Source organism: Hibiscus syriacus, unplaced genomic scaffold, assembly GCF_006381635.1.
Source record: "Hibiscus syriacus cultivar Baekdansim isolate YM2019G1 unplaced genomic scaffold, ASM638163v2 tig00110429_pilon, whole genome shotgun sequence".
In the NCBI taxonomy this organism is placed as follows: domain Eukaryota; kingdom Viridiplantae; phylum Streptophyta; class Magnoliopsida; order Malvales; family Malvaceae; genus Hibiscus; species Hibiscus syriacus.
In genome coordinates, this window is record NW_024062733.1 from 12837504 (window position 1) to 12854659 (window position 17156).

The 17156-nt window shown below is 33.7% G+C and overlaps 1 protein-coding gene across 1 annotated transcript; it reads right to left on the reverse strand.

The window, feature by feature from the left end:
* Positions 1-5735: 5735 nt before the first annotated feature.
* Positions 5736-13314, reverse strand: LOC120125093 (homeobox protein knotted-1-like 6). The gene is made up of 5 exons (XM_039143581.1): positions 12716-13314; positions 12117-12236; positions 11875-12010; positions 6159-6397; positions 5736-6007 (listed from the first exon to the last, which is right to left on the reverse strand). Exons 1-5 carry the CDS (start codon positions 13007-13009, stop codon positions 5849-5851), a joined length of 948 nt encoding a protein of 315 aa, XP_038999512.1. The 5' UTR covers positions 13010-13314; the 3' UTR covers positions 5736-5848.
* Positions 13315-17156: the final 3842 nt, after the last annotated feature.

Genomic DNA, 17156 nt, shown 5'->3' on the forward strand with positions numbered 1-17156 from the left:
ATCAGATAGAGGAGGCGAATATACATCAAAGTTATTTGAAGAATTCTGCAAAGAGCATGGCATCATTCATCAGCTGACAGCCAGATACACGCCACAACAAAATGGAGTTGCAGAAAGGAAGAACCGCACAATCTTGGACATGACGAGAAGCATGATAAAAGGCAAACAACTACCGAGAAATTTCTGGGCTGAAGCAGTTCGATGTGCAGTTTACCTATTGAACCGATGTCCAACAAAAAGCGTGATGTATATGACGCCAAACAAAGCATGGAGTGGACAGAAACCAGGAGTTGGACACCTCAAGATTTTTGAATGCATCGCATATGCCCATGTTCCAGAACAGACTAGAAAGAAGCTTGATGACAGAGGAGAAAAATGTATTTTCATTGGCTATGATGAAAGGAGCAAAGCTTACAGATTATATAATCCTCTTACAAAGAAGATAATAATTTCAAGAGATGTCGAGTTCGATGAAGTAGACTATTGGAGGTGGAGCAAAGAGGAAAAGAAAGTTGAAGGACTATTTTTTAAAGATGATGATCTTATCAATCAAGATGAACAAGCTAATGATCAAGGTCCTCAACAAAATATACCATCGTCTTCAAGCAACAGCAGCGATGCCAGCAACATAATAAAGATCCTGAAGCATCTCCCACAGAACTTCGAAGATCCACAAGAGAGAGAAAAATGCCAGAAAGATACAACGATTATGAACTAAATAATGTTTCATTTTTCTGCTTGCTTGTGAACAGTGATCCAATAACATACGAAGAAACAATTGAAGATGACAAATGGAGGAATGCAATGGATGAAGAAATTACATCAATAGAAAAAAATGATACATGGGAGCTAACAAGACAACCAGAAGGCCATAACCCAATTGGATTAAAATGGGTTTACAAGACAAAGACCAATAAAGAAGGAAAGGTCGAGAAGCACAAAGCGAGGCTAGTTGTCAAAGGCTATAAGCAAAGACAAGGAATAGACTATGATGAAGTATTTGCTCCAGTAGCAAGGATCGAGACCATCAGACTTCTCACAGCAGTTGCAGCACAAAAAGGATGGAAAATTTACCAGATGGATGTGAAGTTTGCATTTCTAAATGGCTACCTAGAAGAAGAAGTTTATATTGAGCAACCACCTGAATACATTAAAAAGGGACATGAAAACAAAGTTTACCGATTGAAGAAAGCTCTATATGGTCTGAAGCAAGCCCCAAGAGCATGGAACACGAGGATTGATGAATATTTCTAGAGAAATGGGTTCATGAAGAGTCCATACGAGCATGCCTTACACACAAAGAAAAATGAAGATGGTGATATCATGATCGTGTGCTTATATGTTGACGACATGATTTTCACAGGAAATAATTCAGGTATGTTCAATGATTTTAAGAAAGCTATGACTAAAGAATTTGAAATGACAGATATTGGAGAAATGTCATACTTCCTTGGAGTTGAAGTGAAGCAAATGCAAGAAGGAATATTTATATCAAAAAAGAAGTATACAGAAGAAATTTTAAGAAAATTTAGAATGAAGATTGCAAGCCGGTAGCCACTCCAGCAGAACCAGGAGTCAAATTAAGTGTGAATTCAACAAGAGAGCAAGTGAATCCGACGTTGTTTAAAAGCATCGTTGGAAGTCTAAGGTATCTGACTATCACACGACCAGACATAACATACGCTGTGGGATTGGTAAGCAAATTCATGGAGAATCTAAAACAAGATCATTGGATTGCAGCAAAAAGAATCCTCAGATATGTCAAAGGTACAACAGGTCATGGCTTATTCTACATGGGATCAGAAAATTCAAAGCTGGTTGGTTCTGATAGTGATTATGGGGGAGACTTAGACGATCGAAAAAGCACAACTGGATATCTCTTTCATATCGGCTCTGCAGCATTTTCATGGTCATCAAAGAAGCAAAAAACGGTAGCTCTTTCAACATGTGAAGCAGAATACATAGCCGCAGCAGCGTGCACTTGCCAAGCAATGTGGTTAAAGAATATTTTGAACGAGCTAAATGTGGCACAAGAAGAACCAATTACAATCTATGTCGACAACAAGTCTACAATTTCCCTTGCAAAGAATCCAGTCTCCCATAGCCGAAGCAAGCATATTGATACAAAGTATCATTTTATACGAGAGCAGGTGAAGAACAAAAATGTGGAGCTAATTTACTGCAAAACTGAAGATCAAATAGCAGACATTTTTACAAAACCATTGAGAGCAGATATATTCAATCGACTCAAAGAAAAGCTAGGAATGGAAAGTCGAGTTTGAGGGGGAGTGTTGGAATTCAAACTCTTGGAATTATGTAGAAAAGTCAAGAAAAGTGGCTAGAAGTTGCAACAATATGTCGGCAAGATTTAAGATGGCAAAAGCTAGAAGCATCTTGAATTACTTAGTTATTAAGGTGGTCCCATAAAAGGATAAGTTTGCAGCAAACATGAAACAACACATCAAGCAAAATTGAGAAGTTTCTAAAGTCTTCAATCAATGTCGGATTATTACAACTATATATCTGTATGTAAGCCATATGAAAAACACAAGTGAGATATGAGGAAAAGAGTGAGTAACGAGTGAGTAGTGAGCGTGAATAACGAGAAAAAAATTAGAGAAAATTGAGAGAGAGCTTAGCAAAGCTTAAAATAGTGAGGTTGAGTTTGTAAACTAGCCGCAGCTAGTATTGCAGTATTGTAACATTGAGGTAGTGTCATTGTAAAATATTTTGTTTTGTATCTATAAAAAGTTCAAATTATAAATTACCGAGAGTCATCTACGCTTCCAACACATGCTTGGGGGAAGGTCTAATGGATTTGCAATGGGTCCCTCGCAGGAACAGCTGCTGCTTGAGCAGGCTGTTGAGGGTTATTTGTTTGCCCAACTACAGGGCCACGCGCCACCACTGGAGATTCAGCTTGCTCTGGGGTACCCTAAAATTACCAAGATTGTAGAAAGGATTGAAAAGCAGCAGCTAAAAGTAAGGGTGAATTGAAATTTTTGGGTTCAACCGTAACTAATATTAACTAAAATAATCATAGTTAATATGTCGTTTAAAATAACAAGTAAGCGTAACTATCTGTTCCTTGATAGCCTCCAGTAGATTACCAAGCTCCCTAGGGGGATTTTCCAGAATTGTCATATCTTCGGTTCGGTCCAGAGCAAGATTGGCCAACCTATCAGCGCACTTGTTTCCTTCCCGCAAAATGTGTCTAACTTCGCTAACCCATCCTTCCCTCAGTAGTTTCCGGCAATCGTCTAGAAGAACATGAACAGATTCCTCCTCCAATGTATGATCGTTTAGAGCCTCCACGACCCACTTCGCATCCATTTCCACAATTAGATTCGTTGCTCCTATGTCTTTTGCTACCATTAATCCCTGCCTAACACCCCAAATTTCTGCCGCAGTACTGTTTACCCTTCCTATATCGTCTGCATGAGACCCCGTATCCAGTCTCCATCGGCGTCCCTCATTAACCCAACCGCTCCGCATCGCCTAAGTATATGGTCAATAGTTTCCACCGGTTCTTGACAGAACATGCATTTAGATTCTTGGGACATTTTCTTTCGCACGCGCATTTCATTTGCGTTGAGCCTATTTAACATGCACAACCATGTGAATACCGACCCGTTCTGTCGCTTCCACCTTCCAAACCAACTTCTGGTTGATACTCGGTTGTCCTTCCATTTCCATTTCCATGATAGCTCTAGCCATGGAACTTACAGAACACCTACCATTTTTCGCTAACCCCCAGTAAGCTTTATCCCCTTCATTACTATTATATTTAACAGGAAGGGCTATCCCATGGATCTGGTCGTTTATCCCTATCAGTTCATGGATTACATTCAACTAACTATAAATTACATTATAAGATTGTTTATGATATAAAAACAATATATTAATTGATAATCTATATGAATTTGTATTTTATTGAATTATATCTAATAAATAATCCATGTTAGGATAAGCGTGACTATCAGTTCCTTGATTACATTTAACTAATTATAAATTGTTTATAATATAAAAGACAATATACATTAATTGATAATCTATATGAATTTGGAATTATCTCTAATAAATTCACTTATTGAGAAATAGATTAATAATAATATTTTTAAATAATTGATAGATTAAAGAATTAATTTAATAAATTTATATTATTATTATTATTTAAATGAGTGTAAAATAAAATATTAAATTAATAAAATATTATATAATTTGAAAAACTAAAAATTGAAATAAATTTAATTTATTAATGACATAAAGTTAATTTATTATAATTAATTAATTTAAATATTAATTAAAATTTGATATTGAACAATATATGATATAAAAATATAATAATTTATTATAATTTATTTATTTAAAATTAATGATATTTTTAAAAATATAATAATTTTAATTTAAAATTGAACAATATAAAATATTTAATGATATAAAGTTAATTTATTATAATTTATTTATTTAAATATTAATTAAAATTAATTTTAATATCTTATAATTTTTAATTTGAACGTTTAAAATTCAAAATTAAAATTTTTATTGAATAAATTAAAATTTTTAATTCAACAACCGTGGTAGTCGAAACTAGGGGTGCTTATCGATCGAGTCGATCGCGAGTTGGACAGTGCTCGACTCGTGCTCGTTAAAAAATTTTGTTGCTCGACTCGACTCGTTGCTTGTTAAGCTCGTTAAATTTTTGCTCGACTCGTGCTCGTTAAAAAAACTTGTTGCTCGACTCATTGCTCGTTAAACTCGATGCTAGTTAAGCTCACCGAAATTTTTACCTTATTTTCTTAATTATAGGTAAAATCTACTGATACTATATAGAGCTTAATATAAACATAAATTAATAAATTTAACAAAAAAATTATTAAAAGAGCTTATAAAACATTTCAAAGTCTAAACTCTAAAGTACCAATCCACAAATACATTAAAATAATAAATATGGTTTGATTTTTTGTGTAGTAAAATATAATTAATAATTTAGTATTTTTTTATTGTTTATTAGAAAATTAATAGATGAGTAATTTATCATATTTTCTATTATCTATTAGTAAATTATATTTTTAATGAAATATTTTTAATATAACTACTGAAAAATTATATAAAAAAATTAACGAGTTGCTCGCGAACTTGTTAAGGTCTTGAGTCAAGCTCGAATTTGAGTTATCTCGAGTCGAGTTTTTATTGATTTTGACTAAGTTAAATTTGAGGATCACAAACTGTTTAACTCTTTAAACACCCCAATTGAAACTGCACCTTATACTCAAAATGCTCTACCCAGACCGCTGATTTCCTCAAAGATATCGGGTATGCATACAAATCTCTTAAATTAATCATAAATAAATTGATGATTTTTATATAATTTTTAAATAGAAAATTTCAATTGTTTAATTTAATGCTTGGCATAACGTTCAAAATTAGTAATATTTATCAAAATGGTTAATTTGATTTATATTTTTTATTAGATATTTCGATCTCTAACATTTTATTTTTAGATAAAAATATCTCCTTAATATAATATTACCCTTATTGTTTTTTTTATGAACATTTTAATTTTGCACAATTCATTTTTTAAAAAATTACTTAATATAATAATCACTTTGACGCTTATGTTTATATAAAAAAGTTAATAAAAACGGATGATTTCCCAAATTTGAGCATTATTTTTAATAGAGAAGATAAACACAGATAGATAATCCAAATAGTCAGTATTTAGGGGGGGAATGAAATTCTGAGTGAAGTCCACGATACATTTTGCATTCAAGGCATATGCATAACAAAGCTAATTACCGATCTTGGTATATACATTTGACTTGTGAATGCCATTCGCCGGTTCACCTCAGTCGTCGGTAAAGAATTGTCCCGACAGGTTATCCATCACCGCATATTGCATGCTCTCTGACGGCTTCCAGTGCCGCTTTCTTTGGTTTATAAACCAGTTATTGATTTGCTTCTGGTCGAGTCCGGTAGATTCAGCCAATGCTATCTTATCAGCTTCCTGAATGATTTCACCGGCCAAAATGTTATATCATAACCACCCTAAACCATGCTAACAGCGTCCATTCGATAAGGCATTCGTTACGGCTATGGTTTATGAATTGAAACATCATATGTACTCATATCGCATGACGGAACGTGGAAGAAATTACCGTTGGATATGGCCATTTGTAGTGAACGTTCCACCATTCGAGCAGCATTTTTCGTGCTTCCCTCGGCAGCTTCCCTTTCTTCTTCTTCTTCGAGAACTCCAACTTCAAGCTGCTAATGTGACTGCCGAACCTCCGAAGCAGCCTATCTTTCAGTCCTCCGTCTTCGCTTCTCGACTGCCCTTCTGGTACTTCTACTTCCCCACCACTACCATCTTCATCCGATGATACCCCACCTTCATCTGCCAATAAAAAAGAAATCACACACACATAAAAGTCCAAACCTTTTGTTTCAAGAATCAAAATTTAAGAATAAACATTAATCAGTCCAATTGCCAAAACATATATATGTGTATGTATGGAAAGATTACATTTCCATAACAAGATTTGGCATCCCCTACCAAAACTCCACTATCACACAAATTCCAAATAAAAATTTTCATTCCAAGCGAGGAATATGATTCCATGGGCCAAGGAACACAATCTTTCAAAAAAATTATTTTATTTTCTACAACAAAGTGCATTTTCTGCAATTTATGTGGCTGAAAGTGAAGGAAGCTAAGCAAGCACCAGCTTAAGTTATGGCTCATAGTTATACGGCTTACTTATAAAAAAAATAATAAAATTGACATAAATATATGTGATAGATTTTATATAAAGTTATGCGACGATCATATAGTTAAAAGAGTTTTAAAGCGCAGACTGAGCAACTGCAGGATTTACAGAGAGTGCACAGTAAGCAAACATGGTGACCCAAAGCGCAAAGACGTGACGATTTGGGCAAAGAAAAGATGTCTGGTTATGTCCATTGTCAGTGACACTAGGAGTCCTATTGGACATGACAGTACGGCATCATATCAAATAATACATTTGCAGGAAAGTCAAGGAGATAGAAAGAGATGGGAACAAGGAAAACAAATAAACCCCCTTTTTTTCAGAAGGTTAAAGAAACCCCCCCGAAAGCTACGGTCCCCCCATTATTGAAGGTCTCCCCATATCAGACACCATTGTTGAAGGCCTCATTTTTTTTTCACCATTTTTTAAAAAAGGATACATTTTAAACACCCTTTTGAGAGTAATGATTGGGTATATTCTCATTTGATAGATTGTTAAGGTGTTAAAATGGAGAGCAGTACCACAAGATGTGAGAGAAGAAGCATGGAAGAGGTGTGGGGTAAGAGGAAAATGTCTAACGAAAGAAGGGGAAAAAATGGGGCCTCACAACATCATGCAGACACGTGCGTTGCACGTTAATGAATGCAAAGAGAGAGAGACCCACCATGGAAACACAATGGTCATTGGATATGACAAGCACCAAACCAGAGCCAGCATTGAGATAAGAGAGCATTCAAACAATTGAATGAATCATCTTTTTTCAAAAAGTCTGATGGTTTCTCAGCGAAATCTACGGGGGTCCATGTGAAAACTCCGACCACTAGAATCAAATCCATGGCTTTTTCCCATAACCAAATTGTTTTTCTTTTTTCAAAGTAAATCTGATTTCGATTGGACCCCTTATATCAGATGCAGATGAACTAACCATTATGTACTTTCAGGATTCCCCCGACGAAGCACAGACAACTATACCTTCAGGATCTAATAGCCATTGGACATTCAACATTTGAACCACAGACAATAATATTTCTTGTAACTATCAACCATGTGCTTTGCTAATCTCAACTTACTATTCCTATAATAAATAAAACATATATTTGTATAACCATGGAAAGAAGCTCCATTATGGTGTCCATCTACTTTCATCACTCTTTCAGATGAATCAACTTGCATTTGTGTGCATGAGTCACTTGATTTAATCAGGGAATATAAACAAGATCAAAGATATTGAATATGATGAAACTGGAAACATATTATCATATAGCATTGCATTCATGGAGTGAAATTAACTGGAAACAATACGATAGAAACGGAAATATTATCATATATCATATACCATATTTCAACATAGAGCGACACTGATGAACTATAACAGCATGTTGAAAACCAAGTCTGAAGAATAAACCTAGTTTATAAAGATATTGAATAAACACTGTAATGGCTGAAATTCTAACATAAACACTTCAAAAGGATTATATTGCAAAAAAGATATTAGCTTGATTCACTTAATAGAAAGAAAGCTTTTTCATTGTAGTCTTCCTTCCAATCCCTTATTTTCTTAGGTAGGTATATTAGAAAAATTATGAACACAAATACATAAATGGACATTTTACCAGTTTTTTTTAGAAGAGTATCAATCTATTTGGATTGGTTCAAACCAACATTTTTTTTAAGTTATTTGCTATTATTTTCAAAGTATTAAAATCTTTAAAGCAGAATGCTAAAAAATTTATGCATTTGTCTATTCAGAATGATGTCTAAAGTTTGAACCACAAGCACTTCACAAGATGTAGAGCAAGAATTTCACAAGAAAAAGGAACAACAAATGCTAAATCTACCATATTTCAGTTTATTGCAGGAATATGCGTGTGTGATCATTTGGAAGATCATTCTTTTAATTTGGATAAAAGTTGTAAATGAATATCGAAAATGTTACAAACATATAATTTGACTTAGGCAGATAGCATATCCTACAGCAAGGCAGCAGCAATGGCAGATATTCATGTAGACACAAACAAAGCATGTGGATTTATTAGAATAAAACCCTCAAATCAATCCCTATTCAAGACAACACTACAATGGATACATGTGTAACGAATCTTAGTTCTTTATAATTTTTTTTCTTGTTCGACCAAAGAATGGGTAAGTTAATACAGTTCTGGCGAAGTAGCAAGCCCAAACCACAAAGCCAAAGTAGAGAAAAAAGTAAATGAAGTGATTAAAGAGGATGATAGCATCATCAAAAAGGTAAATTGTACGTTGACACAATTATAGTTGTCAACAATCCACAACCTGAGAATGCAGCGATTTAAAAACCTTTTAAACTTCAATTCTTTAACAAATATATAATTTAGTAGACAATGTCATCCCTCTTCCAAAGTATGTATATAATATCCAAGGCTGCTACACACACACCGATTGCACAAGCCACCACTCGCCCCCCATGCAAATGAAAACATCGACAGCTTTTTTCACGATGGATTCCTAAGATTTCTAAGCCCAACTCAATAAATAAAGCATTTATTAAAGCAATATCAATAACTAAATTTTTGTTCAAGCATATCCAGTTTCCAGCCATAATGACAAAAAAGCAACCCCAAAATACAGTAAAATAATAGATTTGGAAGAAACAAAAGATGGTTGCAAGTCATAACCTCAGCTCTAGTCCTTTTTGTAAAGTCAGTATGATCTACACTCACATGATCTCAGAAAAATCTTATGCAAATCAATGGTTGACCGACAATTTTCAAGCATAAAAAATGAACTATATTAAATTTACATATTTTCAGAACTCGGCTATCCAAAACAACTTTCGAGAAGATATAGATGCCGAATAAATATATGTTACTTTAGCAACATTCCAGCCAGTCTCAAAGTAGACAATTCCTCGAGTTCTACACTTTCCACTATCCATATGCATATTGGAACTTGATACTAATTCAAAAGACCAGACTGGACATCATGAAAACCATTATCATTCCACTAAACTAAGGCAAAACACCTTATTTTTAAAGAAGTGGACATGCAATATAATACACGGAATATGAATTATAAGCTTTATTCAATGCTATTACTCAACCATACGTGTGCAATACGAATATGATAATCAAAGGCACATGCAATGACCCTCATAACTTTGAAAGCTACGTAATAAGATGAAGCATATGCTATCGGATTACTATTGTTAAACTACTAAAACATTGCTACATCAAAGACCTCTTTCTTGCTTGATGCAGTGTACAAAATTTTAACTTGATCTTTGTTGCTTTCATCAGTATTTTTCTTCTTTATCCTTCTTAAATTCAGGTATAAATATAAACTTTTTAACCAAAAAATAATTAGTTTATTTCCCAAAACTCAAACATCTATAATCAAACCTAACAAAAATTCATGATTAACAATATCATAGAACCCTATACATTAATGCTCGTCTATATTACACCAACTACTAAAACAACTCTCGACAGCTTGACTGACCACACGGTATGACATTAGAATCCTAAAAGTAAATGTTATAATTTGTCAATAAACATGAAATATTCTTATTCACACTCTATCATGAGTCCAAGAAACACCGATGCCCCTTCCGCAGTTAATTTTATATTGAACACAAACTAACCAGAAAATAGAAATCTCAACAGTCAACACATCCAAATAAAAAAAGTTATATACATGTAAGGATCTCATAGCTTTTTAATTCCAAGCATTATGGATTTGATTGACTTGCATGTAACCTTATAATTAAAAGGATTGTATTGATAACAGTCAAGGTACAGCAAGCACCAGGACCATGGTAAGGTATACGATTTCAAAAAATAATAGAATACATCAACTAAGTGATCCTCATAATCAATTCGTGTGCTTAGACAGATTAGCTTTTTTTATTTGGTCAATAAACTAAAGAAAATATGAACTTTTGGTTAACTAGATTGTTATGATCAAATTTCAAGAAGGTTAGATCATTATTGGTGAATCTCGTGGTCTCAAATTATCAACCAAAAGGAACATGTAATTGTATAATTAGTAGGTAAATGGAGAGAATCTCATTGGACCAAATCCTCGTATATTAAATCAGACCAAAACAGATTACTTTGAGAACCAGAAAAAACAAGGTTAATCCGGACAATATACCAGGAGAGAAAAGAAAAGAAACCATTTAGTCCAAACGTTCAATCAACTCAAAGCAAAGGGCTTTTGTACTCTATACGTAGGTATTTCCATCATCTATGGCATTGCAAAAAAAAACTGTTGATAAGACATCATTTTGTTCGGACCAATAAGCCAAGCAACTATTGCGCATGGCAACACTGAATCCCCGAAACGTCATTTCAGAATCTCTCAAAAACACAAAAGGTGTTTTACATTTCAGGCTTCATTTCTCTATAACACGGAAAAAAGAAGAAACAAGAAAAGAAATGACAACAAAAAGACTATCAGCAAGCAAATGCAAGCGCCCGGATCATCCATGTTATCATTCGTTTTGGACAAAACATATCAAAATGGAAGAAAAACATGAAGTCATCGCCACCACAACATTGTTGGAAAAGAAAAGAAAAAAAGTTCAGATTATAAACACAAGAAGGGTAAGGTTTAAGAAAGGAATGGTGGAGAGTAAACCAAGGGCAAGAGACACGGGTCTATTTCATCTCTAGGGTTTTCCGTTGTTTGTTAGTGGTTAGTATTATTACTGACATACTCGAAACTTTGGAATTATTCTTTTGAAAAATCTGTTGTGACCTCCATTAGTGGGTTCTTTTGCAGAAAAGGATGGCTGATATCTATGATTTATGACTAGGAAAGGAATGGTTGTCGCTCTCTTGTGGGGTTTCCATGCCTCTTGTTATCATATGCACCGGAAACCTACACACTCTCGAGTTTCGCCTGCTAGTCTCAGAGATGATCTCGTTGGAAAATTTATACAGATTGATTTTTTTAGCTTGTTTAGGTGCTTTGGGGTTAAAAATTCAGTGGAGCAAATACTGCCAGATTTTGGAAAAGCGCAGAAACCAAGAACCCAAAAATTAAACAAAGAATATAAAGGAATTCATGTGTTTCAGACTTTTGGAAGATAGAGAGATAGAAAGAGAGAGAGAGGTGGAGTTACCAGAAGGAGCTCTAACGGAAGCACCGGTGCAGAGATTTCGAAGCTGCATTTCAATCTTGTTTAGAAACGTAGTTGCTTCATCAAATGGCCTTGAGAGATCAGATTTGAATTTCACTAACATATCGCAGTAAGTTTCCTGATCAAACACACACGGAGAAAGGAAAGACAACCATCAAAACATTTACATGTATATAATGAAAATAGAAAAAGCAAAGGAAGTGGTGGAAAAAGAAAGATGAGACCATGAACTCGTCGAGCTCAGGATCGGCTCCCAAGCAGGTTGGCACGATTTCCCGCCTGTTAACATCGTTCTCTCTCAGAATTTCATCTAATATACTCGCTATCTCCGGTGGTGCTCCGACCTAGAGTACAAAAACATAAACAACTAGTCAGGAAAATTTCAACTAACACTTGATGTGTATCACATGAATTCCGTCAGATGTTTCCCATAAAATCATGGGAATTAGTGGAGGAAAAAAAAGTTGGATCTTGGGAACGAAAGGGCACGAAGTATATGGTAAAACTTTCGGCATCAACCTTTGAGAAAGCCAAAGTAAACCCTCATTTAAGGCGGAAATTGAAATTCAATTAACTAACAAAAGCAACTGTAGCGAAAGCTTTCTCCTTTATTTTTATTTTTTTAAAGGAAAAATCTTATGTTTAAGTGTTCCTGCACATATCATCTACACAATTATATAAGTGTGTGTTGGGGAGGGGGGCAAATGAACAGTCTTTAAAAACTTCTGTAAAAGCCACATCATTTCACTGGTTTTGTTTGCACCATAAATAGAAAAGATAAACGGCTTTGAATTCACTGTGTGTTTTTTTTGTTTTTTTTCACCTTCTGGCAATCAATATAAGCTTGAAGCAAACGAGGGTAAGAAGTGTGGGAAACGATTTTGGCTTTGATGACGCATGAGATGTCCTCCTCTCGTCGAACTTCAGGCGTGATGGAAGCGGCTTCCGATATGGCGGAGGCGGCGGTGAATAACTCGTCGGATCCAAACATCGGAATCTGACCCGAAGAGCAAAGCCAAGCATCGTAATCCGATGGAAGGATCAGGTTTTCCGGTGACATCAACGCCTTGTCAGCGTAATCTCCCGTGGTGGAGTTGAAACCGTACATTCCATCCATCGAAAAGTGAGAGTCTTTCAACTTTCAAAGCCGAAAAGAAGATGAACTGAGGAGAAAAAACAAAAGGTTGGGAAGATTGATGATTAACGGGACAAGAGAAGTGAACAGGTATTTGTATAACGAAGAATAAATAACATGAATTTCTGGGATTTTGGGGAAGAATAATGATTATGTAGCTAATTTGTTTTAATTTTCGAAAATACATGAACTGGACGATTGGAGTTGCTGCAATTAGAGAGGAACTGATAGTGGTGTTGGACAGTGTGTATTTTTAAACCAAAAAAATCGAAAGAAAACAAAAAGTACAGATGCTGTGAGGCTCAACTCTCAAGCTAAAGGCTGAGCTGAGCTAAAGGATTTTCCTTTTTTTTTTCTCGTTCTGAATGTTTATTTAATTGTTTACACCACCTACAATTTTGAAAACGAGGGTAAATTATGCAGATAATCTTTTGATTATAGGATATTCTTTTTGTAGCCACTTGAGTTTAAAATATTATAAATTAATCACTCGAATTATCATTTAAGACTCCTAGAGCAAATCAAAAGAAGCAATGGTGGTGGCAAACAACGGTGGGAAGATTGAATGGTAAAGGGAGGGTAAATTATAATGCACTTTATTGGGGGGAAAACATATTATTGGCTATGTGTGGAGAATGTTTATTAACTAATAATAATAATATATTTATTAGGAATTTCGCAAAGTTAATCAATGTAAAAGCAAACCTAGTCTACTTTTATATATATATATAGTAGAAATATTTAGAGAATATGAATTAGAGAAAATTTCATGTGTAAACAGATTCAATTTTACACTTATTTATATTATAAAAATAATAAGTAATATTAACGAAATTAAATTTTTATTAATTATGAAACTTTTAACTACGAGAGAGAGAGAGATGTGTTGAATTCATAACCACACAACCTGAATCGGATCCTAATATCGATTCCCCATGACTAATTACTACCACCTCTGTTTAATTAATGTAATCAAAAGAACCAGAACCAAAGAAAGAGGCTTGTCTGTAAAACTTAAACAGCGACAGAAAGTGAAGATTAGGAACATAATTATCCCTGGTCCGTGCTCACCTTGAAGAAATAGCACAATAAAATAAAAATAAAAATAAAAAACAATGGTGTAAAACCCAAAACTCATTACAAGTAAAACATATGGATAAAAATACGAATACCTAATGTGGTCCAGTGGCGAATGCTATGAATTATATGATTACGCTCTATAAATTGGTAAGTACGATAAAGTTCGCCATTGAAATTAAAACAAAAAGCTGTTGATTTCCCCCCGACAAAGTAGGATACTAGGATGTCGTAATTTATTTTTTATTAAATCAAAGATTAAATTTTGTTGGTAAAGAGATTTAATGGTCAAAATGACCGACGACGGACGATGGGGAAAAGGCAGATCAACAGCCGAAGCCAATGTACGGAACCGGGTCATAGGGAAAAGAACAACCCTTTATCTGCATCCTTTTTATATAGTTTTAATCCTTTGTTTTTATCTAATTAATTAATATGTTGATATAAAAAGTGAGATTAATCAAATGCATTTGGCTCAAATATTTCGTATTGTAAAACAGCTTAACACGAATCTCTCGTTCTTAATATATTAATTAATTAATTGAGCACATTTTCAAAAGTTTTTATCTGTGTTCTCGTGGCCTAACCACACCTTTATCCCAAACATAACGTAAAGCAAGATTAACAGAATTTATTCCACTCCGAACCAATCTATTGGTAAAAACAATTAACATTCCATTGTTAGCAAATTAACTTGGTGCCAACATCTTCAAATGAGTGGGAGGGTCCGTCAATTAATTTTAGGGTTTGTGTTTTGAATGCAGTGACAATTTTAGGATGGAACTGTGGTATCATAGTGCTTAACTTCAAAACAAGTCAGGGGAGATTAAGGTTTAATTTGTTTAGTTTTAAAAATTTATATAAACTAAAAATAATTAAATCGAAAAGATAGTGAGGTTAGGACTTAATTTGTTTAATCGCACTCCCACCATCAAACATATTTGGCTGGAAATTAGAATGAATGGAGACAAAGTAAAATGGCAATCTTTGATTTGGTACCCTTATCATATTCAGAAACACAATATTATAGCATGGATGGCTATTCTTGATCGACTTCTTACCCGGGATCGACTTTTGCGAATGGGGATTACCACCTTGGGGAATTGTGTGCTTTGCAACGGAATGATGGAAACTCGATCTCACCTATTCTTTGAATGTCCAATGGTTGCTCATTTATGGGATTCAATATTGCTTCATAATGGGTTAAAGAAACCAATCTCAACCTGGGAAGACATGATCACATGGGCAAGCAATACCTGGAAAGGTAAATCTCTTATCTCAACTATTTTAAAGATTGCTTGGTGTGCCAAAATCTATGTACTATGGGAGGAACGTAATAGAAGAATTTTTCGATGATGTACAAGGACTGCTGAAGACCTTTTTGCTTGCTTCAATGATTTTGTTTCTATCAAACTGGGGGGTAAATATTAAAATGTCTGATAGTATCAATACTTTCCTATGTAATTCTTGGGGTATTGATTAACCGATCTTTTGTCTTGTAAGTATGGTGTACATATGATTTTTGTGATCGGTTATTTTTTGTAGCAGTTCTTGATTTGTTGGGTAATAAAATTGAATTATCCACACACAAAAAGTGAGATAAGTGATTTAATTTTTATGTTCTAGAAGGTTTTTATTGTAAAATAAATACTTGTACTATAGATCATTTTTATTTTAGGGGTTTAAAGTTTTTTTTATTAAAATAAATACTTAATGTTTCACCTCTTGATCATTTTAAAGTTGATGTGTTACGTTTTTTTTATATTTCTCAAATCAAATAATAATATTTTGAAATCAAAGTGTTTGAGTCTAGTTTTTGGGGACCTACGATGTACATTGGTGCCCATAACAACTTTTTATTTGTTTAATTTCTTTTGATTTTACTCGTCTAAGTTTTGATTTACATATTGATCACTCATGTGTTAAATTATAAATTAAAGTTCGACATGATAATCACATGTACTGTTGTAGACAATTTTTTATTGACATGTAAATTCATGTATAAATGGTTGTTCCTTGTTCCCATATGTAATGGGGTAGGGGGAGGTAAGATAGTAGGCTGCTCCCAACACTAGGTTGAAAGCAGCTTCCGTAGGAGACCTCTAAATTATGAAATGCCTTCCATGAGACTCGATCCTACAACCTCAAGGTTAAGAACCTTGTGCTCTACCAACTGAGTTGGATGGTCATTCATGTAATTCATGTATCATCCACGATATTTTGATATTTATTTATTTATTAATTTTTGATTTTACATTCTTCATTCAAAGATTAAAGTTTTACAGTTTTATCCTTGTGTCATATTGATGTTGCAATTAGCATTTTTTGACAGCTTCTTCGACTACTCAATATATCGATGAACTCATCACATCGTCTCGTACCACTTTATCCTTTTAAATTTTACCTAAATCACTTTAAGACCCATAAAAATCAGCCTTAAACTCAAAACTTATAAAACTCTAAACCATTCTAATATATAATATTCAAAACCAAAATATATAGTTCATTTCCTCTTCTCCTCCTCCCTATCGTTGGGATTTAGAAGAATACATTTTATCAATAAAAATCAATAATAATTCAAAACCAAGAGTTTTTCCATAAAAATAAATCAAAATTAAGGTTATTTCATAATTTTTAAAGAGCTAATTACATCATACGCTCCCAATCTATGACCTTCATTTCAAATGGATCCCTAACCTTTTAAACGTTCTAATTTCATCCTTAAAGATCAAAAAGTTTTGGGACCAATTTAGAATGAGATTCATAGTTTGAAGATGAAATTAGAATGTTCAAAAGTTTAAGGACCAATTTAGAATAAGAGTCATAGCTTGAGCATGAAATTAAAATATTTAAAAGTTTAATGACCTATTTGAAATGAGGATCATAGTTTGAGGACATATGATGTAATGTAATGAACTCATTGTTAAAAGAAAAATGTTTAGTTACAATATTGTTATGTATTTAATGATGGAGGGATCAAAATAAGAGTAATTCAAAAGTTTAATAAATATTTTTTTAATTTTAGTGACCAAAATAATAACAAAAGAAAATT

Excerpts from the sequence above, each read along its gene's own strand:
- LOC120125093 (XM_039143581.1), bottom strand. The coding sequence starts at position 13,009 with ATGGATGGAATGTACGGTTTCAACTCCACCACGGGAGATTACGCTGAC. Across the intron at positions 12,237-12,715 it reads CTTATATTGATTGCCAGAAG|GTCGGAGCACCACCGGAGAT; the intron begins GTGAAAAAAAAC and ends TTTGTACTCTAG. Across the intron at positions 6,398-11,874 it reads TTCCGTTAGAGCTCCTTCTG|ATGAAGGTGGGGTATCATCG; the intron begins GTAACTCCACCT and ends TTTTATTGGCAG.